Genomic DNA, 26,106 nt, shown 5'->3' on the forward strand with positions numbered 1-26,106 from the left:
TTGTAAAATAAAAGACTTACCCTCTTATTCAAATAATTCCTGACTGTGACGGGAATGTGTAGCCTAATTGTCCTTTAGTAGCCTACATGTCTCGCAGGCCTATAGCCTACATTGGACGTAATATGTAGCCTAATGTTTTAGCAGAAAATATAGATTTATTATTGTTAGGCTACGACTAGGACATTCTAGCGCTCAAATATTTTTGCGAGGCTACAGCGAGCGCCAAATGCGTCCTTCTTCTCTGTGTTAAAATAAACCATTTCTTTCGTTAATTATAGGATCAGAAGGTAGCCTATCCGTCTTTCACTGTAAGGCTTGTATTTCATGCATTTAGCAAAAGTCCCAGACAGCAGCGGAGTGGTAATCGGGATTCGTTATTTGTAAAAGTGTTTTTACTTCGCCCTCCTAGCCTTTTGCAGCCCTTTACTTTCACTTCCCGCCGCCCTTATAGTCAGCATAGACGGTAGCCTGATAACGTGGGATGCTGCATAGTACTAATATTTTAAATGAGTGACCACGATAGTAGTCTTAAGTAGCTTTTTTGCTGGGTCCAGCGAAGTCTGTCAATGTGTAATATTCCGCTGGTTGGTGCACACGCAAGTGTTCAGATTGATTGTCTATCCGTCTTTCACAACAATTTTCTTGGATTAGATCTTCCACACAACTTCGGTAGCCTGGTCAGTATGTCTCTCTTAGCTGTCCACTTTCATCAGGCCGTATAGCCTATATAATAGCATTTTTTTTATTTTTATGTAGAACATTATAAATGTATTTCTGTACAGACATACCTATAGGCTGTTTACTACACGAAACCCCCCCCCGCCCCCGACGATATCATCGTCCATCACGATGTTTTACTGTACACATCGTCAAATGCCAATTTAGGCGACAACCCTAAGGGCAATGATGATCCGTGAAAACTGCGCACAGAGCTATCTTCACAACCGATGCAATGCCAACAAAGTTCTTTAGCAACTGACCAACCCGGTGAATTCACTGGCAGTCTGGAGATAACGTTAACGTTAGGCCTTGTAGACTGCAGTCTGGAGATCACTGGAAGCACAGTCTAAAGTAGTAGGCCATCGTGTAGATCCGCAATTCGGTGGACTTTTAACAGCAATTGTTTGTTGCTCTGTGAGATTGCAGCTCTTCACCGTTAACGTTAGTCTGGTCATGGCAGCTCGCAGGTCAGCAACAGCTCGGCGGCCACGGCAGATCTTTCGCAGAGTAGCCTAGCCTAGGTCCAGCTGTCCCGAGAGATCCCCTCGACCAGACAGTGAAGTGCAGCACCGCTCACGGATGGATGGAAGGATGTCCGATGCCCAGCTAGGGCAAAAGCTAGCCATAGCAAGCTCCCAATGGACAAACGTCAACGACATCAGCTGACAGAAGCAGTAAAAAGGACTAAGAATAACACGAAAACTATCAAAAATAACGTAAATAAATAGGGAAAACATTTAACTAGACAAACCAATACAAAAAATAAACGTGACATTACATAAAAACAAACAAAAACATGATGCCAGACTGAGCAGCGTGTCTCGCCAGCGTCCCCGTAACCTAGCAACCTCAGTGACAGTGACACTGTTAATTTTGTCTTTGTAGAAAGACGTCTTGGCAGCAGTGATGCTGGCTGAAAAGGAGAATATCTGGTAGTTTTAGAGGTCCTCAGTTAGTTTAGATTGTGCCAGAGGCCAGAGAGGAGAATGTGGTGAGTGGAGGTAGACCAGAGGCGACCACAGAGGAGAAGTGGGTTGGAGAAGGATTGCAGATGTTGCGACGCAACGTGAACACCGGCTGAGGTGCACAATCATTACAATCTTTTTGGATTATAAATATTTGTGTGTGAAAAATGTTTTAATGCTTTAATAATCCATGGTATTTTGCAGTCACATTCTAACAATCAAACTCTGACATCATAATCATCAACATGTCACCTGGATGTAGCAGAAGTTATGATGGTCATCATTGTGGCTGTGGTTGTGTTGCTTATACTTGGTATAGCAGTGGTGTTGACACCTGGTAGAGTGTCTGGGACAGATAAACGTGTGACAAAGCTGCCAATGCCAATCCAGAAAGCCATAACTAGGCCTGCAACCAACCCAACAAGGGCACCCTGAGAAAAGACAAATGGTCATCCTGAACCCATGATCTATAATTAAAAATAGTTGTTCAGTTGTTTACAGTTGGTGGGTTAAGTTGCATTGAACTTACCACAGAGTTAGCCCAGGGGAAGAACATTCCAAGACAGAACACGCCAAGAAGTGGACCACCCACCATACCAAAAATGCTGAGCGCTGCCTGAAAGATGACAGTATGAGAGGGGATGTGAAAAAAGGAAAACACCATAAAATTATTTTTAAACCAGGATTACTGTAGTGGGCAAGAACATGTTTAAACATTTTAAGTATGAGAAAAATAAAATAAAAAAATAAAGCAAACAACATTTTTTAAATTTCTCCGGTTTTATTGTTGCGTCCATTCATTCCACAGTTTACAGTCCTCGATTCGGCCCTGGACCTGAGGCCGTCTGGGCCGCAGCCCCAGTCCGGCCTCAATCATGGAAATTGGAAAAAAAGTCTGAGGTTTTATCCCAGACACCGGGGTTTTACCCCAATGTGGAAAAGGGCCATATGAGACCTTGACCTCAGACCCTATGGCCTTTAGTACTAAATCAATTCAAATAGCCTTTTTAGTGATAATCTTTGCCCCTATTGATGAAAAACCTCAGAGCTGCCTGGGTGATCTTGTGGTAACACTTACATCATGATTCTGACCATGTGAGCTTGAGTATCTAACCAGTCTAGCTGAATGATTTGATGAAGATCCCTTAAGCCACATGGGAAATACAGTGCCCTGAATTTCATATAGGACCCCCATGTGACCTTGATCTTAAGACCCATGACTTAAGCAGTGTTTTTCAACCTTTTTTGTGCCACGGCACACTTTTGACACTTAAAATGTCCCACGGCACACTAACATCCCGTGTGAAGAAAAAATAAACATACCATAGCCTAAAATTTCAAATAATACACAGATATGGCCTTATTATGGCTTCTATGCAAGACCTGCTCAATAAAACAAGTGCCCTCTGTTTCATTTGTAGGTGACTATATCTAATTTAATTGTTATGAACTGGATATGTGATGCAACATCTTTGATGCAACAGTTGCTTTTCTGGACCAGTGAGTGACATTTGGGTTATTTTCTGCGACACACCTGATGATCTCTCACGGCACACTAGTGTGCCCCGGCACAGTGGTTGAAAAACACTGACTTAGAGTACGTAATCAGTAAGGCTATTTAGCCTCTGTAGTGATTAACTGTGCAAGGTATGATTAATATCATCCAACCTGCTTGTGAGATATTGCACCAGGGTTCCCACTCAAAGTCAAATGTTAAATTCCATGACTTTTCCCTCACTATATAATAATCCAATAATACAACTTTATTGTTATCATTATCTTTGAAGCAGCTTCTGCTCAGTCTTCACCACCTTTGTCCAGACATTGTAGTTGCCTTAAGTTAGGTTCATTCTTAGGTTCACTTTGACAAGATAATTTCTTATTTGATGACGTTGATATTTTAGGCCACAGGTTCTCAAACTTTTCTTTTCCAAACCATTCTACAGTGCCATATGTAGGTGGTTGGATAAATATGTAATAGTGTCTACTAGGTCTGGCCTACTACCACTACTATTTATAGGTTTTGGTGATGCACTGACTCCTCAATTGCTGCAATCTCAATTACTCTCATGAAACAATGTTAAATATTTTCAAAGCTGTTAAATACTCGCTCAATTTTGTACACACAGACAATTATCGGCCGGGTCGATTATTACGGCTGATATTTAGCACTTTAGTTTAGCACTTAAGCCGATATTGAAATGGATAAAGAATGAAACGCGCTACTTTGTAAAGCATCTCACACTCCCTGCATTTGCTACTCTGTGGTCGAGAGCATTGTCCCGCCCACTACACAGTCTGAATTGTTAGTCAGCATGAATGCAGCCAATCAGGATTGAAGACTGAATACACAGAAAGTTTAGGCTTCTCATTGAGGCAGACTGTAGACTGGGCTTCAGCGCTACGGAGCTATTCTTCGAAGGTAAGGTACCTTACATTGCTGAAGTTGCAATGAATCACAATACCGTCCACTGAAGTTGCAAAAACACCACCTTGTAAGCTATTGTCTCTTTGACCCGAATCAAAAGCACCCACTTCCTCCATTTAGCTAATTCCCGATTGATGCACATTATATGCTGTTGGCTAGTCAGCCTACAAATTCATGTGCTGCACGTCTGGGAGTTCTTTGCCTCCGCCTTTCCCAAATTATGCGATAGCGAAGGTCAAAAAGTCTAGTTGCTCCTTTTTTAAACGGACTGTCAGAAAAGACTACAGGCACCCAGGGCCAGTCGTAATTAATCCGACCTGGACTAAATCTCGTCCTCAGCTGGCTATTAACGTGCCTTTTATGCTCACAAATGTGTATCTTATAGCCTATATGGACACAAATTGAATGCTTAAATAGCCTATGAACTATTTTAAAACTGTTTTGTTAAACTATTCAACATTAACACTTGCCATCACGCATGCACCTTCCTCTCCCTCTCTCCTGCACTCACACACACAATGGCAAAGCATCCTCTTTGTGACCGGTCCCTTAACAAGCACATAGCCCATTGTGTAGGCCTAGTCTATGAAAATAATTGCTATCACTCAGCTCTTGGATTAACATGATACACAGGATTTACACTTGTGATGAAGTTGATAGACAATTGTGTAACAAAAGAAGAAAGAAAAGTTTGCATAATTAAATGCTTTTGATTGAAATTTTTGCAGCATATCGCCTTTATTATCTACCCCCCTTTTGACAACTGACATATCGTTTTTACATATTGGTTATCGGCCTCCTGTTTTGGTAATAATTGATATCGGTATCGGCCCTGAAAAAAACATATCGGTCGATCCCCAGCTTCTACCCACATTATCTCCAATGGTTCAACAGCTTCACTTGCACAGATGCGCACACACATTGAATGAACGCTCACACCACAACCCCCTAATGTTATACCTCTTTATTTGATAACACTATATTTCCTAATCTTGGAAATGTTTAGTTTATTTTTCTTTTGGTCTGTGGTTCCACGATACCATTCAATTGTGACGCAAATTATCCACGGACCAGCAGTTTTTGTACGCATTTGGTATCAATCATTATTTGTTTCTATACTATATTTCATTACTGATGTACCAATATTTGAGCTATCCACATATAATGGGCTTGAAGATTTTAAGGATTAAACAATGGGAAGTTGTGGACTAAAATGGTATGTGGGGTAGCTAGTAGGCACTTGAAAATCTATGTGAAAGTAGATCAGTGTATGTGCATTTAGTGTACAAAGTGCCAATGCTGTACCATAGATAAGTACATTGAGTCAAAATCATTGTTTTACCCCAGGGCCAAGAATGAAAAAGGTATACAATGTAACAATGGTACACAAGTAAGTGTATTTATGCATGAATGAAACATGGTACATCATGTAAATGTAATTCATGTAAATGTAAATCAGGTTTATAGGCCAAGTATACTTGCGTATACAAGGATTGTGCATTTATCCCATCCGTGAATTGACCTTTCGCGAACTCCCGCCTCCCTTAGTTACTATTGCCAGAGCCCGTCTACGGAGAGCCTCCCCACTCTCTATTAATCCCATACAAACCGAATTTGGCTTCAGTTCACCAGAGTTCACCTAGATGGCGATCCAAAATACATGGGGTCCTATGGAGCTACATGGCTACATTTATTGTTTTCACCTATTTAACAACTGAAACCCTCAGATTTTATTTTATTTTTCGCAAAATGGATATGGATTATCAATCAAAAGTGAAATAATCCGGAAGTCATGTCCTTTCGTTTTCTTACAGGTTGGGTCGTTGTTGCCCATAACACGCTAGCATTGATGCTATGCTATGCTATGATCATGCTAATGAATGACGTCATTGACACGTTTGACAGGCTTTTTAGAACAATTAAGTGACTTTAAAAAATATAATACTCAACCAAGTGTATTGTCTTTGCCTCCCCTTTCGAATACAATATTCAAATTATTTGAAAAAAAATTATATCCTGAGAAAAGTGGATTATGAGGGGTACAGCTCCATAGACCTCCATTCATTCTGGACCCGACCGCGAGCGCCCCTAGATGCAATACCACACCGGAAGCGTTCCGAGAGTGAAGGTTCTCCCCTTATTAGACATTCTCTGCTATTGCTAAGTCCGACAGCCTCAGACCGGAGTTGACTAGAACTTCAATGGTAGCTGTAAGCCTGTCTGTAAAAGTTACAGGCTTACAGCTACCATCAGCTAGTAGCTGTAAGCCTGTAATATTTAGGTCAGGTCATGTCATGTAAGCAACATGGTACTGCAAATAAACGGAAACATAGTCTACATTGCAGAGCGACTTCAACTTTATTAATTTATGGTGAATAAATGTTATACTACTGTGCACAGGCCCATGCTTTTCTGATGAGGCGATGCTAGCACGTTAGCAGCGGTTAGCTAACTATGCTAACGTTAGTTATCTACGAGTCTCCTCTAAGTGACAATCATATTATACACAATGCTGGCAGTGCTGAGAACAATAAACAACGTTGTGTGTCTTACTTACATTGAGTTAACTGTTTGGCTTAATCCATAGATGTGGTGGAGCACTGTTTCATTGTGGTTTGCTAGGAGTAACCCTTTGCTTAAAATAGGGGAGAGCTGGGAGGAGAGAATTTAATCTAATTTAACATAATTACAAAATAGCATAATCAAGATTGAAAGCCATTATTTTGTGTATTGGTAGGGATGTGACGCTCGAAGCTGACGTTTCGAAACAGTGTCGAGCTTCCGAAACGCAAGTGTTTCGAACAGTGTTTCGAAGTGTGGTTCAAAACGCCCATGTCACGTGACCATGGCTTCGTGGTGTTTCAATTTGGTTTGGACCTTACCGCGCGAGCCAATTACCCGAGTAAACACCTGTTTGATCTAAATTACAAAGTCCCAGAATGCTTAAAAGTCATTCAAACACATCCTATCTTTGTGGGTTTTTTGTGAGGAGAGAGATTTTGAGAGATATAGCGACATAGAGACATATAGAGATATAGCGATTTATAGATTTATAGTGCATTCTTGTGATTGATAGGTTAGTGATATAGATTAGTTGACAGGCTAGAGACAGTGAGCGAAAGTTTAGATAGATATAGTCTAGTGACGTTAATATTTAGATAGTAGCAGAAGTAAAAAAATATATGACTGATGCCTTTATTTCAAGAACAGCTGACCCTTTGAAATACTGGCAGGAGAGGAGAGTGGTTTATCCAAACCTAACTGTGATGGCCAAAAAATATTTGTTCATGCCAGCAACAAGTGTGCCTTGTGAAATAATTTTTTCCAAGGCTGGGGAGGTTTATTCAAAAACAAGAAACAGATTAAATGCCAAGACGGCAGAACAACTGTTATTCCTAAATAAAAATGTATGTTGACATACAAAAAATGTGTTGTTTATTTTTCCCATGTTGTACCTGTTTAGTCTAACGCATGTATCCTTTATTTCCCTACAACATGTTCCCAAAAAAAACCCTGGGCCATAAGCATAGCCTACATTTTAAAACCATTGTAGCATTTTCCTCTCCAGCATATTCCAAAGGATAATGTACTATGAAACTGAAATAACAAAACATCTAACTGGCAGATATAAAAATATTCTTGTTATTGAAGGGATATAGTCTGAAATTTCTAAGCACCAGCAGGGAATAGAACACCGGACGCTCCGGCCGAATGCAAGTGTGTTAACCACTCAACCACGTAGCTGTGGACGAAATCGTGCGTTCCATGTTGGCTATTTATATTCTTCGTCTGAAGCAGTTGTGCTTCACGGTCAAAATGTGATGGTGACATCTAGTGGCTAGTTTTGCTAACATAGAGTTACGGGTGTCGGATTGTTTCGAAACCTCGACACATTCCGGCGCAATTGCTTCGAAGGTTTCGTTGTTTCACAAAGCCTCGTTCTGCCCATCCCTATGTATTGGTGTTGCGTTAATCCCACACATGTCGTTTGGCCGTCCTTTTTCAAACTTATCACTATACAATCCCATAAAACCGGAAAAAAATCACGGCTCCCAATGCATTTCTATGGGGCCGTAAGGTGAAGCTGTCGGAGTTTGTCTACATGTGCGGAGATACTGGACTGCCATTGGCTTATCCGCGTTCGGTGGGCGGGGCTTGCGATAAGTCAATTAGTGGGCACACCGAGCACACAGTGAACACACAGTGAGGTGAAGCACACACTAACCCGGAGCAGTGAGCTGCCTTGCTACAGCGGCGCTCGGGGAGCAGTGAGGGGTTAGTGCCTTGCTCAAGGGCACTTCTAGTCCAAGAGCATTAGCTCAAAATTCAGTCATACCCGGAACAAATTAGTAAAAAGCTGAATTTTTCAGGATATGTTCAGAATACCTTTAGGAAAAACATACTAAAAGTCCCCGTGAATCCCCCTTGTGCTTTCTGAGATATTCAAGATGGCGTCCAAAATTGCCGCTATTTGGTTTTTTTTCCATATCTCAGGCTTAAAACATAATACAAATGCAATAAAAATGTTTAAATATAAGTTCTCATACAAGGAATCCAAATTCACCATTGACAAACTGCTAAAATTAAAGTTAACCAAGATTACAAGGTCATTAATGTGACACGAAATTCACATAGTGTACCTATTAATCCCAGGCACCATTTAAGCCCGTTTATAACTTTGAAGTCATTTTTTTTAAAAAGAGGGGCCTGTCTAATGCTATTCATTATTTTGTCTAATCACACAATGTCTTTATTATATGTAAGTTTTTATTTGGCACCAATCACATTTGTCAATATTGAATAAGGCTCGCTTACATCTGTGCAGTCTCAAGGAGGCTCAGATAAAGTCGCTTCAAAACTTTGGTGTTTTCGAACCCCTGAAGATAGAGCCTCTTTTCAATTATTTTCAGCCACTGACTTAGTATGTAGATTCATATTATGTAAATTGGGAGATTATTGTTTATTGTTTTGTGTGTATAAACAGGTAGTTCATTGTCATTTTTTACCATTTGGCTTTATGTAGAAAGATGAGTTATGCTAGTTAGCGCAGTGAGCAAACCAGTGCAGTGAGTATTTTGCTCTCCATAAATATCCTCTGCGTTGTGTTTTTAAAAGAAAAGTTGAAATAATGCAACGTGACGTTCGAACAGGGTCTTACTGAATTTGTTTATTTTCGTACACAGGCTATCACATTCAGGTGCTCCTGTTGCGTGAAATCTGACAAGCCCGTCTGGGGTAGTGGGACACTTAGTTAAAAGTTAATTTTCGCGGAGCATAGCCCCACGTCACACCTACACCACACCCCCTTACCCTTAGATTCCCGTGGGAAAATAAAGAAAATTAAAAAACTCCAAAAAGAAAAGCACAACTCATGTGGGGAAATTCAGGGAAACAACATTAACCCTGCTACAGATACACTGCTTAAGGATTAAAAATGTTGAGTATACAAACTATATGTTTTCTGATTCATTTTACAAAAAAATGGATGGGTGAAATATGTTAAAAAAAATGCCTTTTTCCAAGGTGGGCTAAAATGGTACAGTGACCCAAAAAACAGCTAGCGTAAGCTAACTTAAAATAAGAATTCCTTGTTAATTCAGAGAGTTTGGCAAAAGAGGAATAACTATGATGGCAAGTTTTAAAGCTTATTTAGGCTACAGGCATTTCTGTATACATTTGATCATGTTTATAAGAAGGTTTATTAGAAGGTTCAAATCTCTCATGTCGTGAGCGACTTGGGCGACAAAAACGACAGATTTATTATTTAGCAGCTGCATTTTAACAGTGACAAAAGTGATTTTGCAACTTTGGAAGCTCTTGGTCTGAACGCATAGTTAGACAACAATCAGACAGCAATTTTCCCTCTATAACCTTTATAATGTAATAGCACATAATATTATATATAATGCTGACTTAATGCAGCACCAATGCCAGCTTTACTAGATGATGAGGGAGAAGCCGTAACCAGTAGGCTAAGACTTCTCCATCATTGGCACTTTATACACAAAATGACTATAAACTGAGCTATTCCCATGTTGATTTTTGTGTTCCTACTAGCTACCCCACATACCATTTTAGTCCTATGAACATTTTTAGTCCAAAAATGCAATCATACCTTGTTTTATCCTTAATATTGGTGGGTTATATGTGTATTGGTTGCAGAGACCTCAAATATTGGCTCAACATTAATAAAGTATTGTATTTGCACACAAAATAATGATTGGTGCCATGTGGATAAAGAAATGAGTTTACAAGACCCTTAATATCACCAGTTTTGCACTTTTTTTCCCATATCTAGGGCCTTAAATAAACCTAATGAGCATGCAATACAAATTTCCAATGGTCCAATCTTAATATTTTACAGGTCTTAGTTTTGGGACCTAAATATTAGGTAGACAAATTGCAGCAACCATTTTCCTGGATTTTGTCTGATTTGACACGGAATGACTTATATTTAACACAGATGACATAGACTAGGCCTATAAAAAATGAAAAGAAATGATTTGGCTGTACTTAAGACAAATGCTATGCATACTTCCCTTTGTTCAAAATGTAAGGATTCTAATTCCCAGGCTGATGATAATCCTTTCAATCATATGTGGACTCTTGATCAGCTACTAAGTGTGGGCCTATTGTGGGCATACTGTGACATGCCTGTCACATGTTCACAGGAACAGTTACTGTAACTAGGAACAGGAAATGTAATCAAATGTATAACTTGTCATGTTTTGATTGATTCACTCTCACTACAACAATGGTCTCAAGCCCCATCAACAATTCATCATGTGATCCCTATGTACCAATCACAAATTAGGTAGCCTATTTAAGGGAAGTTCACACAACATCTGGGGAGTTGTTCTGTAGCCAGATCCTCCCGCACCACTTTGGTGTGTAGCCATCATCCTCTGAGCTGGGTATGTTCATTCTCTGATTGTCTCGTATGATTTTCTAAGTATTGTCTTGGCCTGTTTTTGTAACTTTCACATTATTCATTTAGATGAATTTCTATAATGTATTGGATGAATAACTTGTACCTGCCAAATAAATTGTTATGATCTGATCCGTATAGCCTTTGTATTGTACTTATTGACCAGAGTAGCAGTCTAGGTAACAATGTTAGCATAATGAATGGCTAGGATTAGTCATCACCGCCGTAGAAACTAAAATCACCTGGGAGATGTGGCAGATGTGGGCAGTTTGCTAGCGATGGTCTAGATTGGTCACGAAAACCTAGCACAGCCTAAACCTCTGCAAGTAGGAATTTGCTTGACTGTTTAACACGTTGGTGAGTATCGCAGTCCAGGTCAGCATGTAGCCTCTGACCTACTTTCAGACTAGTACATATTATGTTGAGGAACTATAGCATTATTCCTAGATTAGAGAGAGTGTAATAAGAAAACGAGTCAGGCATCATCATCAACAGCCTGTATTGTGGGTATTTCAACCCACTATGGATAGCAATGTTACATTGAACCAAAACTTCAATATATTATATACTAATATTGAGCAGAGTCAGATTTATTAGATGTAACAGGGGTTTATAATCAATTGTTATATTTCCAACAGCACGCGGAGAGTTTCACAATTTCCTTCGACCACTTTCAGTTCCCTCATTGGTCCTTAAAAGTGTCGTCTTACAAAAACCTAATAAACATTGCTGAATAAAATAATTTTTTCATTAGATTTCACTAAATCGTCTTGTGTTGCCTTTGCGTTGGGTGAAAAAAAGTTGCATTGCGTACACAGAAAAAGATTGGTGAACTTCACAGTCAGATGGGGAATCACAATTTTTGTGCCCCTCCCGTAGTATGCACACCCACCAACCAGAAGTGACATAGTCAAGGAGGATGAAATTAATATAAAAGTTAGAAATGTGACAAAATGAACTGTGCACGATTATTTATAGCTTTTGCGATAAGGTAATTGCATTGGTTAATATTGCGATTGCAATTACGATTGCGATAATTGTGCTATGAAGCAGACATGGTGGTAGAATTTTTTTTTACAGCGTACATCATGTAGGTGACCGAGATCCTTCCTAATGTGTTGTGACACTGGGTGTGAAATACTGTACCGACTGCAAGCTGTACTAAAATATTGCCTTCTAAAACAGAGAATGGAGGTAAGGTAAACAAATGAATGAGTAACAGTAACAACAATTGCCTCATCTGACCTGCAGTACGGACCCCATGAGGGAGGCGATGTAAGCCATAGCAAGGCACACCATTCCAAATCCAAGTGCTGTGGAGAGGTAAAAAAGGGTTGTGAGATTAATAAAATTCACAACAGATAGGATTAGCACAATCTTAGCTGCCTTTACTACTTTGGTAGTGACTGGTTAGTGCCAGGTCATTTTTGGTTAGTTTGATTAATAATACCTAAATACACTGCGTTCCAAATTATTATGCAATTTACATTTTTCTCAGATTTTCCAAAATAGTTGATGCAAATGACAGTCAGTATAATTTTCAAGTCATTAACCATTAGAGTATAATCCAAAATCAAAAAATCAAAATGCACTGTTCCAAATGATTATGCACAACAGAGTTTCAAGACATTTTATAGGTTGTAAAGAACTAAAAATTGTAATTTGTTGAATTTGCAGTATTTAGAGGTGATATATTTAAATCAAAAATTATTTCAATCAAAAACATCCTTACAGGCCAAGTTACATCTTAACATAGGACCCCTTCATTGATATCACCTTCACAATTCTTGCATCCATTGAACTTGTGAGTTCTTGGAGAGTTTCTGCTTTAATGTCTGCAGAATATCAGAATAGCCTCCCAGAGCTGCTACTTGGATGTGAACTGCCTCTCACCCTCATAGATCTTTTGCTTGATGATGCTCCAAAGGTTCTCAATAGGGTTGAGGTCAGGGGAAGATGGGGGGCCACACCATGAATCTCTCCTTTTATGCCCATAGTAGCCAATGACCCAGAGGTATTCTTTGCAGCATGAGATGGTGCATTGTCATGCATAAAGATGATTTTGCTACGGAAGGCACGGCTCTTCTTTTTGTACCACGGAAGAAAGCGGTCAGTCAGAAACTCTACATACTTTGCCGAGGTCATTTTCACACCGTCAGGGACCCTAAAGTGGCCTACCAGCTTTCTCCCCATGATTCAGGCTCAAAACATGACTCCGCCACCTCCTTGCTGACGTCTCAGCCTTGTTGGGACATGGTGGCCATTCACCAACCATCCATTACTCCATCCATCTGGACCATCTAGGGTTGTATGACACTCATCCGTAAACAAAACTGTTTGAAAATTAGTCTTCATGTATTCCTGAGCCCACTGCAACCGTTTCTGCTTTTGAGGGGGTGGCCTAATAGTAGGTTTATGCACACTTGCAAACTTCTTAAGGATCCTACACCTTGAGGTTCACGGGACTCCAGAGGCAGCAGCAGCTTCAAATACCTGTTTGCTGCTTTGCAATGGCATTTTAGCAGCTGCTCTCTTAATATGCCTTTGTCGCATGAACCCGTCTGTGCTCTGAATCGGCGACAAATTTCTTGACAGTACGATGATCAGGCATCATTTTTCGGGAAATAATGATTTTTTCATACCTTGTCCAAGGTAGTGCACAATTTCACGCTTTTCAGCAGCAGAGGGATCCATTTTCTTTCCAATATTGCTTGAAACCTGTGGCATGCTTAATAATGTGGAACATCCTCCTTAAGTAGTTCTCCTTTGATTGGGCTCACCTGGCAAACTAATTATCACAGGTGTCTGAGATTGATTTCAATGATCCAAAGAACCCTGAGACACAATATGAGTGAGTAAAATGAGTTTAATTGAAAAACAAAAAAATAAATGTTTATGACACTTAAATCCAATTTGCATAATAATTTGGAACACGGACATGCTAAATGTGCATATTTTATTTTTAGCAGATACTTTTAATCTAAAGTGACTAATGTCAATTCTATTACAAGGAACTACATTGTACACAGAGCAACTTGGGATTAAATGCCTGACCATAGGTCTCACCCTCTACTCAATAACCATACATACAAGTTTAGAAACACCAGAAGAACTGCAATGCTCACCAAGGCCTTTTGAGAGCAAGGTGGCCCGTGACTCCTTCATCGCAGGGAAGTAGGGCTTGATCAGATCCTCCATAGTAACCGTTGCCAACGAATTAAATGCAGACGATATAGTACTGCAATTGAAGACAACATCGAAAAATGGTAAATGTCATGCTTTCCTGTCCAGCTGTTATGCTAAAGTTCTTTGGCATGGAGTAACAACAGAAGGGGTTACCTAAGAGCTCCACTGAACAAACAAGCAACAAACAGTCCTGGGAGTCCTGGTAAATCTCTCAGCACATCCATTACAAAGTACAACACCATCTAAAATGATACCACAGACAGCTATTAAGAAAGGTACAAACAACAGGATTGTACAAAACATGAACATGATCATAGGGGTGAATCTCACAAAGCCTGTCAAACTGACATCAAAATATTATCTACCTCATTTGATTGATTTTTAATTTAAGTGACTAAATATAATGTGAACTTCTATTTTCTGATAAAGGTATTGAAGTAAAACAATTTAATACAACTTTATTTCAATGTTATGGTAGCATGAACCAGAATAATTCTCATTACCAATACGGTAAATGACAAAGGGACACCATTAGTAAGAAAATTAATTTTCACATTTTTTTCCATTTGCACAAATGAACAGTGCAGTGCATCAAAATTAATGTTTTATATATTTTTAATTCCATTTTAAATTGATTAACTCTCATTACCAAAATACAACATGTATTGTACAGTTCAATTTTTGAAATAATCTCTTTGTTATCGATATATTTATTAACAAAACCACGTGGGACACAGATAAGGAACATATTACAAAACTAGAAAATGTAATTCCGGGGAATTAGCAGTGCATGAAAATGCAGAACATATTATGTAAAATATACGATGTTTAAAAAAGATAATGTAGAGATAGTTACAATGGTTTTGCTTAGGTAGACATGGTTGTTGCAATGCTAAATAAAGCTGTTTCTATGACGGTTGCTAGGGTAATCATGTTGGTTGCAATGGAAACTGACACAGATGCTTTATTTCAATGGTTGCTATGTTGGTTGCTAGGTATGTGGTTGTTTAATATAGTTGGCTGGAGGCATAGTGGGTGATAACTAACAGTTAAATAGTTGAGTAATTTAAATATTTAAATGATTTAATAGTGAATTATTGTATTGAGGATTTTTATTTTGAAACAGTTGTGGGAAGAGGAAACAGTTGGCAGGAGTCATAGGTGATGACAACTGGCAATTGGAATGGCTGAACAGTTAAATAGTTGGATAGTTTAAATAGCTAAATGATTTAATAGTAAATTATTGTAGCGAGGACTTTTATTTTGAAACAGTTGTGGACAGATGAAACAGTTGGCGGGAGTTATAGTTGATGACAACTGCCAGTTGGAATGGCTGAACAGTAAAATAGTTGAGAGGTTGAAATAGTTAAATTATTCAACTAACATTGCTAATTAGCTAATTATGCTAACAGTATATTAACAGTGTTATGAAAGCTAACTTAGCTACAAAGTTAACTATGTTAACAATATACCCAGATTGTATGCTTAAAGCCTGAGACAGAGTAGATCATTTAAAAGTTGAATGTAGATAGTGTAATGGATGTTAATAGACAGAAAGTTTAATGGATGTTGATAGGCAGATTGTTTAATGGATGTTAATAGATAGTTTAATGGGTGGATGAGTGAATAGTTTGAAGAAGATGGATGGATAGACAGTTGTAGAATGGAGACAGAGAGAGTTGGCCTAGTTGAGCAGAAAGCAGTTGACATAGGTGCAATCAGTTGAATTGGCTCTTTGAGATGGCCTAGTTGAGCAGCCGGCAGTTGATACAGGTGCAAATCAGTTTAATTAGCCCATTGTGATGTCATCAGCCCAATGTTAAGTCTATGGGGACATTTTTAATAGTTTTTTAAATTAACAGTTTAAAAAGTATAAAAGTTACAAAGATACAAAGCCCGGATGTCATAAGTAAGACCTACATGACGCAGTTTGAATGAAGTTTCTACAATAAGCGTTTGCGCTGCATTAACTGCGTTAGAAGAAGATGAATAATAAGAACTAGAAAATGTAATTCCGAAGAATTACCAGTGCATGAAAATGCAAACGTTTAATAGACAGATAGTTTAATGGATGTTGATATGCATAGTTTAAATAAATGTTGAAAGTTTAAAAGTTAAATGTAGATAAAGCAATAGCAGGTCCCAGGCACTTAAATATATAAGAGGAGAAGGAATTCTTTAAAAAGCCTTTATTGAATCTGGCTTAGGTCAATGCTATTGCTTTATTGGATTTTCCCTACCCCAAGAGCACCGCTTGAGGACTTGATAACTTCACCTGAGCGCCTGGTTGAACCTCTTGCATGTCATTAAATGTAGATAGTTTAATAGATGTTGATTGGCAGATAGTTTAATGAATGTTGATAGACAAATAGTTTAATGGCTGTGAATGGGTAGATAGTTGATGATAACTGACAGTTGGAATGGCTCTAATGTTTGCTACCAGTTATGCTAACAATGGTAACTATCCTAACCAAGTTATTGTAGTTAACTTAACTAATGTTTTCTAGCAGTTTTGCTAAAAATGTTAACTATGTTAACAATATTAACTATGTTACTTAGCTAACTTAGCTAATGTTTGCTAGCAGTTATGTTAACAATGTTAACCATGCTAACAATATTAACCATGTTACTTAGCTAGGTTGCTAGGCTGTTGCTAGGGTACTTAAAGTGGTTGCTAGGCTGTTGCTAGGGTAGTTATGGTGGTTGCTATACTGGTTGCTAGGGTAATCATGTTGGCTGCTATGTTGGTTGCTAGGGTAATCATGTTGGTTGCTATGTTGGTAGCTAGGTTGTCATCGTGGAAGTGGTTGATAGGTAGGGTTGTGCCGATGGACGATATCATCGTCCATCGTGATGGTTGACAGGCATCACGATGGAAAGCAACCATCGTGATGCCACGCCCCCACATGCCAGTCACTAATTCTTGCTGTAACAGGCTAAAACATAAAAAAACCTTTCCCTGAAAATGAAATTGAGCCTACTTTAAAGGCTGTCAGCCAAACAGTTATCACGTATTAGTCTACCGTCTTGTAAAATAAAAGACTTACCCTCTTATTCAAATAATTCCTGACTGTGACGGGAATGTGTAGCCTAATTGTCCTTTAGTAGCCTACATGTCTCGCAGGCCTATAGCCTACATTGGACGTAATATGTAGCCTAATGTTTTAGCAGAAAATATAGATTTATTATTGTTAGGCTACGACTAGGACATTCTAGCGCTCAAATATTTTTGCGAGGCTACAGCGAGCGCCAAATGCGTCCTTCTTCTCTGTGTTAAAATAAACCATTTCTTTCGTTAATTATAGGATCAGAAGGTAGCCTATCCGTCTTTCACTGTAAGGCTTGTATTTCATGCATTTAGCAAAAGTCCCAGACAGCAGCGGAGTGGTAATCGGGATTCGTTATTTGTAAAAGTGTTTTTACTTCGCCCTCCTAGCCTTTTGCAGCCCTTTACTTTCACTTCCCGCCGCCCTTATAGTCAGCATAGACGGTAGCCTGATAACGTGGGATGCTGCATAGTACTAATATTTTAAATGAGTGACCACGATAGTAGTCTTAAGTAGCTTTTTTGCTGGGTCCAGCGAAGTCTGTCAATGTGTAATATTCCGCTGGTTGGTGCACACGCAAGTGTTCAGATTGATTGTCTATCCGTCTTTCACAACAATTTTCTTGGATTAGATCTTCCACACAACTTCGGTAGCCTGGTCAGTATGTCTCTCTTAGCTGTCCACTTTCATCAGGCCGTATAGCCTATATAATAGCATTTTTTTTATTTTTATGTAGAACATTATAAATGTATTTCTGTACAGACATACCTATAGGCTGTTTACTACACGAAACCCCCCCCCGCCCCCGACGATATCATCGTCCATCACGATGTTTTACTGTACACATCGTCAAATGCCAATTTAGGCGACATCGCCCAACCCTATTGATAGGTTGTTGCTAGGGTACTTGAGGTGGTTGCTAGGCTGTTGCTAGGTTAGTTGTGGTGGTTGCTATGCTGGTTGCAAGGTTAATCTCATTGGTTGCCATATTGGTTGCTAGGTTGTAACTGTGGAAGTGGTTGCTAGGCTGTTGCTAGGGCACTTGAGATGGTTGCTTGGCTGTTGCTAGGGTAGTTATGGTGGTTGCTATGCTGGTTGCTAGGGTAATCATGTTGGTTGCTATGTTGGTTGCTAGGTTGACATTGTGGAAGTGGTTGATAGGTTGTTACCAGTGTTTGTAAGGTAACGACGGCTCACAGCTAGTGAGGAGGTGGGTTAATAACGACGTAGGCGATTACAATTGGCTAAGGCAAAGTCATGTTTCATGATCGCCAATCAGAGCCAGTGTTTTTACACACTTGCCAGCACACGCACCACACACACACGCAACAGCTAAAAGAGATTCGACGAAACAGCAGAGGTCAGGAGCAATCCGACGATGAAAAGTTGGCATTTTCAAGGTGGAGATATAAGCACTACTTCAAATTTATTGTGGTCAAAGGCAAGAACGTGCATGTAATGTGTACATTATGTCCAGGAGCGAAGACTTTGTCGACGTCCGTTGTAAGCAACTCTAATTTAATGAAGCATGTCACACACGCATCTAAAGCTAGTGGCCAAAAAACACCGATACCTCCGATACGATAGGGTACTTGTGGTGGTTGCTAGGCTCTTGATAGGTTAGTTGTGGTGGTTGCTATGCTGGTTGCTAGGTTAATCCCATTGGTTGCTAGGTTGTAACTGTGGAAGTGGTTGCTAGGCTCTTGCTAGGGCATTTTACTGTTGCCAGGGTAATTGAGGTGGTTGCTAGGCTGTTGCTAGGGTAGTTATGGTGGTTGCTATGCTAGTTGCTAGGGTAATCATGTTGGTTGCTATGTTGTCATCGTAGAAGTGGTTGATAGGTTGTTGCTAGGGTACTTGAGGTGGTTGCTTTCCATTCTTGCGGCATTTCACGCAGGCACGCCCCCCTTTACCTCGGAGTACTTGAGGGTACCCCGAGGTGCATGTACGACCTTACGACAAACATGGCTGCGCCCATTGTTGAGATGAGATGACATGTATTTTCTTTGCATTTGTACTGTGTTTGTCATTTTAATGTCGATGCAATGCTCTTACACACTAGATTAACATTGCTGCTTCAATGGTGGTCCAGACTGTTCGATCTCCACACCTGGCTCAAACGCTACTGCGCTTCCCTAAGCATCCCCTATGTCAACAACTGGGGCTTGTTCTGGGAGAGGCCCAGTATGCTGAAGCGTGATGGTCTCCACCCAAACCAACATGGAGCCAGGCTACTCTCTGACAACATAGCGTCCACACTGAGGCATTGACATTCTGTAGAAAATATTACAGATTCACGCCCCCCAGGTATTGATTCGAATGGCATTATACATGTGGATGGGTCTGAGAATGTTTTCTGCAGGGTAACATACAATACTACTACCATAGATCAAGCTGCTTCATGCAAAAGCATGACTTATGCTTATAGTTCTATTCCAACGTTGATTTCTACCAAACGTATAGTAAAAAGAAAAGACAAATTTAAAACTAGAAACCTAACAAATATTCTTTCCATACCTCAGCATATTCCTCAAAAGCCAGAGGCATTTTCAGCTAACATGGGTTTACTGAATATAGGTGCACTTACTACCAAAACCTTTGCAATTAATGATTTTATTAGTGAAAAACAATTGGATTTTCTGTTTCTTGTTGAAACCTGGCTGACTTCAGACAGCGAAGCTGTTCTTGTTGAAACTTGTCCCCCAAATTATAATTTCTTCCACTCAATTAGACAAGGCAAACGAGGTGGTGGAATTGCCTCCATTCTCTCAAATATAGTTGCACTAGAGTCAACTTTGGTGAATTCGCTTCCTTTGAGTACATTGCCCTCACTCTGAAGGCTGACCCAGCTGTACTTCTATTAACCTTATACCGCCCTCCTAAACTATGGGCTGGCTTTCTCGACCAGTTTTCTGAACTTATGTCGCTCATCATCACTAGCTATGATCGGATAATTGTAAATGGCGACTTTAATATTCATGTCAATAAGACAACTGATGCTAAAGCCAGTAAGTTCCTTAATGTGTTGGACAGTTTAGAGCTAAGCAGCATGTTACAAGACCCACCCACAACCTTGGCAACACCCTCGATCTAGTCATTTCTAGAGGGATAGAAGTCACAGACTTATCAGTAAATGATATAAATATGTCTGATCATTATTGTGTATCTTTAATATAGTACTACATACTCCAAAAAGTCATCCCGAAATTGCAATCAAATCGCGACTCTTGGACATTAGAGCAGAACAGCAGTTCATAGCTCTTATAGACTCCATAAATTTAGATATTTTACATCATCCCATTGATCAAATGGTAGAGGCTCTCAATCATGAATTAGGCGCTATGCTTGATAGAGTGGCACCCTTAAAGACTAAAAAAAGGCCCTGTAGCAAACTGACACCTTGGATGAACGAAAATATCCATGATCTAAAAAGATCATGTAGAAAAGCTGAGAGAACATGGAGAAAAACTAAGTTACAGGTTCACCGTGCCATTCTAAAAGAAAAAATAGCAAATTATAATAGAGCTATTCGGAATGAGAGAAGGAACCACTTCTCTAAGGTAATTGCTGAAAACAGTGGAAACTCTAGGGTGTTGTTCTCTACCATTGATAGGCTATTGCATCAAACACCTTTTGATACACTCAGTCAGGCATCCTCTCTAAGATGCGAAGAATTTGCAGACTTCTTCAAAAACAAAGTAATTTCTATAAGGGAGGCTATTGGTAACACAAGTAATATGTTTGATAGTACACCCAAAAACAGCCCCCCAAAATTAAGGTCCTTTAGCAATATTACTCAATCTGAGCTTGATAAAATTATAACTCAAACCGGCTCCTCAACATGTGTTTTAGATCCAATCCCTACTAGATTCCTCAAAAAAGTATATGATAGCTTAGCTCCCTTTATTCTCAAGGTAATAAATACCTCATTAGAAACAGGTATATTTCCAACTGCTTTTAAAACCGCTGTTGTGAAACCTTTACTTAAAAAGTCAAATCTCGACCATACCAATCTGAGCAACTACAGGCCTATATCAAATCTACCGTTCCTGAGCAAAGTACTTGAAAAAGTTGTTTGTAATCAGTTAAATACCTTCCTCAACGAAAACAGTATCCTTGAAAAATTCCAATCAGGTTTTAGATCAAATCACAGCACAGAAACGGCTCTAGTAAAAATAGTCAATGATCTCAGACTGGCTACTGACTCAAACAGTCTCAATCCTTATTCTTCTGGATTTGAGTGCGGCATTTGACACCATTGATCATAGCATCCTAATTCACCGCCTTGCGAAGTGGGTGGGTCTCTCTGATAATGCTCTAAACTGGTTTCAAACCTACATTACTGGCAGAGATTTTTATATCAGTCTAGGAGATCATGTATCTGAAAAACATGACTTGCCTTTTGGTGTGGCCCAGGGGAGCTGCCTTGGTCCCCTGCTATTTTCCCTATATATGCTTCCATTGGGAAATGTCATAAGTCAGCATAATGTAAACTTCCATAGCTACGCAGATGATACCCAATTGTATATTTCTGTGGAGCCAACTAACCCAGATGGCCTTTGCTCCCTCACTGCATGCCTAACCTCCATTAATCAGTGGATGAGCAAACATTTTCTGAAACTAAATGATGACAAAACAGAGGTACTTTTGGTGGGACCAAAACTAAAGCGAGATATTGTTCTTAGTAATCTGGGGAACTTGGCACACCAGGTCACACCAAAAGTAACAAGCCTCGGTGTCATCTTAGATGCAGAGTTAAGTTTTAAGCCCCATATCAGTAAAGTTACTCAAACAGCCTATTTACACTTGAGAAACATTGCCAAAGTGCGGCCCTTTTTAACTCAACAAGATGCAGAAAAACTAATTCACGCCTTTATCACTAGCAGGTTAGACTACTGCAATGCACTTTTCAATGGTCTTCCCAAAAAACATCTAAAGAAATTGGCACTCATACAGAACTCTGCGGCTAGACTTTTAACTAAGACTAAGAAGAGAGAACACATCACCCCTGTGTTGGCTGAACTGCACTGGCTCCCTATTTCCTATAGAATTGATTTTAAGGTTATGTTAATTACTTACAAAGCTCTGAATGGCACAGCACCTTCATATATCTCTGAGCTTTTAATATCTTATCAACCACAAAGGAAACTTAGATCATCCAATTCTAATCTTTTAATCGTACCCAAAGTGCTCCACAAACAAAGTGGAGAAGCTGCTTTTATCCATTATGCCCCCAAACTATGGAACACCCTGCCTCTGTACATCAAGCAGGCGAGTTCAGTAAATATTTTTTAAAAAGATCTGAAAACATACCTGTACAGGAAAGCTTTTAGTTAACTCGTCTTATCCTGTAGACTACTTTTTCAGATTATTCTACATCTGCTGCTATTGGAGGGCGCAGCCAGCCAGAAGCAGATGGGCTCCCCCTATTAAGTCAGGTTCTGCTCAAGGTTTCTTCCTGGAATATGGGAGTTTTTCCTTGCCACAGTTGCCATATGGCGTGCTTGTGGGGGGTAAGAGGGTTAAGGCTGCCAGTCTTATGACATGTCATTTTCTATATTTTTGATATGTTGCTGAGTGGATCATAAACGGCCCCAGCAATGAAGAAATGTGATTGATAATGACTGACTGACTATTATTTTGTTACATGCTTCAAATGTAAAGCACTTTGAGCTGCATTCTGTGTATGAAAGGTGCTATACAAATAAAGCTTATTATTATTATTATTATTATTATCAATCCGGTCACCAATTCATGCATTGCAGGGTCATGCTGTGCGTGCAATACAATGTAACGATTTGTTTTCCAGCCGTTTAGCTAGAGGCTACATGTAGCACAAAACAATAACAATGACTAGCCTCCTGCTAATGCCCCTCGTGGCTCGACAGAAACGCAACAGCATTTGTTGAAATTCAAATAGGCGAAATTGAGTTACTAAAAAAAGTTTTTATTATTAATTCACATTGACCATACCCAGTAAGGGAGAATGAGGGACTTGTTCTCGTGTTCTAGACCAATGTACAACACCAACGAGACAGCTGCTGCCCTGGTGGCATCCATGTTCTTCCCAAAAAGACTACAAACCCCAGCGTTCCTCTAGCAACTCATTCGTACATGTTGTGCGGGTGGGTGTACAATGATTTACGAGTCTAATGGAAAGGGCCATAAATCTCATTGGTTGCTATATTGGTTGCTAGGTTGTAACTGGAAGTGGTTGCTAGGCTGTTGCTAGGGTACTTGAGGTGGTTGCTATGTTAAATTATTTAATAGGGAATTATTGTAGTGAGGACTTTTATTTTGAAACAGTTATGGGCAGAGGAAACAGTTGAACAGGATGTGTAGCAGGGATGGAAATTAAATATTATTTCCACCTGCCACTGTGGCTGGTGGATTCCAAAATCTACCAGCCACTCAACTTTTTTACCAGCCACTAGAGAAACGTCATGAAAATGTGATATCATGTATAGTAGGCTACCCAAAACGATCACGGTTATCGGCATTATTGCGATAAGACTAAAATGTGCTGAATAAAGTCCCGAAGCCATGACGTAGCGTTGTCAAGGCAGCGATATCACTGGATCTAAACAAATCAATCTACCATTAGAAATCACCATAGCGGTGGCTTTCTTAATATATTTCAATCATTTTACAACGTTTCTTAGACGTTAGTATTTTTTTTTTTACACTGTAGGAATCACATATTACAACATATATTCATACCAACACAATCAAATTCGTGACTACAGAGTTTTATTTTAGCATGGGTTTCCTCCATAAAAGAGACCTGCATGTAACTTCACAGCATGCGTTTAAAATCCTTAAAATCCTTAAATTTTGGCTTTATTTTTTGGGCAAAAAACGTCACTCTTAACAGCCGCCAGTCTTTGAGAAGACGTGAAATATCGGGAATCCGTGTTATGTGGCTAAGCTACTGCCTAGCAGGTATAGCACGTTTAAAACAATGTATTAGCTAGAAATGATGCCACATGTCTACATTCAATGCTATTTAAGCCACTTCGAAAGTTTGTTTAGATCCAGTGATTCTGCCGTCATGGAAACGCTACGTCACACTTCGGGACTCCATTATGCCCTAAACCTACCAGCTGTCCTCCAAGCACATTTGTGACAAAACTGAATATTAATAATAATAATAATAATAATAATACAAAATAATAAGCTTTTTTTGTATAGCACCTTTCATAGACAGAATGCAGCTCAAAGTGCTTTACATTTGGAGAATGTAACACAATAATAGAGTCAGTCAGTCATTATCAATCACTTTCACTTTCTTCATTGCTGTGGCCGTTTATGATCCAATCAGCAACATATCAGAAATATAGAAAATAACATGTAACATAGAGAAGAGTCAGTCATTCCCCTTCGTTGCTGTGGCCGTTTATGATCCAATCAGCAACATATCAGAAATACTGTCCACCTGGCACAGGATTCTAATTGCTTAATGGCCATATTGTGATGTCATAATCGCCAATGTTAAGTCTATGGGGAATTTTTGAGTAGTTTTTAATTAATAGTTAGTAAAAGTATAAGTAGTAAATAGTAAAAGTATAAGTTACAAAGATGAAAAATACAAAGCACACATGTCCTAAGTAAGACCTGCGCAACGCAGTTTGAATGAAGTTTCTACGTTAAGTGGTTGAAGCTGCATTAACTGCGTTAGAAGAAAAATAATAAGAAGCCTAGGAAGAACAGTACAGTGCATTTTCATGCACTGTAATAATAAGAATACTTTGGAAGATCAGTACAGTGAATTTTCATGCACTGTAATAAAATGCCTAATCCAATTTTCCAATGCACTGTAATAAGAAGCTCAGTGATAACAGTACAGTGCATTTGCATGCACTGTAATAATAATAAGACTTTGGAAGAACAGTACAGTGCATTTTTATGCACTGTAATAAGAAACATAGGAAGAACAATACAGGGCATTTTCATGCACTGTAATAAGTCTTTGGATAACAGTACAGTGCATTTTCATGCATTGTAATGAGTCTCTGAGAAATGAAATCTTTACTATATCTATGCATTTTTATGCATAACGGTAATGAAAAGGATGAGAATGAGGATGAGAATTTATGTTACGGTAATGTGAATGATTTAATTTTACCAAATGAATTTCAGATACACACAGGAGTGATGTTAAATTCCTAGTGTTACAGGAAGGGGATTTACCACAGTGGCCAGTCAACAACCAAGCACTTTTACCATCAAAACAATCATCAAAACAACCTGTGTGTGCAAAAAAACATCACCAAAAGAGAAGCTTTCAAGAGCATTTCACTGGGCTTACAAGCAGGTACCTTCCTTCGTGTTTTGTTGAATTAGGCCCATGACAACAAATGACCAACAAATACTGAAAAATTCTTTGGGCATTCCTCTTCATTGCTGTGGCTGTTTATAATCCAATCAGCAACATAACCAGACAAACCTCAAGCCCTAGAGTGGGCACCAACAACTACCACTCTGGAAACAGAGCAGCAAGATTTCACACATCGTCACACATCGTTTTTTTTTTTTTTTTTTAATTGAAAAATGAGGGGAAACTAAGGGTGGCAAGACAGAAATCACACTGATCATCTTGATATTCTATTAAAAAGAATAAGAAAAGGATTACAAAAAAATCAAAGTACTTTATTATGACCGCCGCTAGCGTAGCGGTCATGTAGGGATTGTCAAAGTTTTTTTTTTTCCAGTCATCCTGAATTTTTGGTCAACGATTCCCTGGACACCGAAACACCAGGGCACATGAAACTTGGTGGGCATGTAGCCCCACTAGACTTTTACGGAAACATTTTGTTTGGTCCCCGGGGGCCA

The 26,106-nt window shown here is 39.3% G+C and overlaps 1 protein-coding gene across 1 annotated transcript in view; it reads right to left on the reverse strand.

The window, feature by feature from the left end:
- slc5a6a (solute carrier family 5 member 6a) overlaps positions 1-26,106 on the reverse strand; it is a 125,175-nt gene that overhangs the window by 35,858 nt on the left and 63,211 nt on the right. Inside the window, exons 10-14 of the mRNA XM_076271807.1 lie at positions 14,381-14,469; positions 14,167-14,279; positions 12,287-12,354; positions 2,215-2,301; positions 1,938-2,116 (exon numbers count right to left, since the gene is read on the reverse strand). Coding sequence (XP_076127922.1) covers positions 1,938-2,116; positions 2,215-2,301; positions 12,287-12,354; positions 14,167-14,279; positions 14,381-14,469 — 536 coding nt within the window. The remainder of the gene's footprint in view (positions 1-1,937; positions 2,117-2,214; positions 2,302-12,286; positions 12,355-14,166; positions 14,280-14,380; positions 14,470-26,106) is intronic.

This window comes from Alosa pseudoharengus, unplaced genomic scaffold, assembly GCF_046254945.1.
Source record: "Alosa pseudoharengus isolate Yale_2024_CS ecotype anadromous, Long Island Sound unplaced genomic scaffold, YU_APseudo_1.1 YU_APseudo_1.1_scf_7, whole genome shotgun sequence".
NCBI lineage: Eukaryota > Metazoa > Chordata > Actinopteri > Clupeiformes > Clupeidae > Alosa > Alosa pseudoharengus.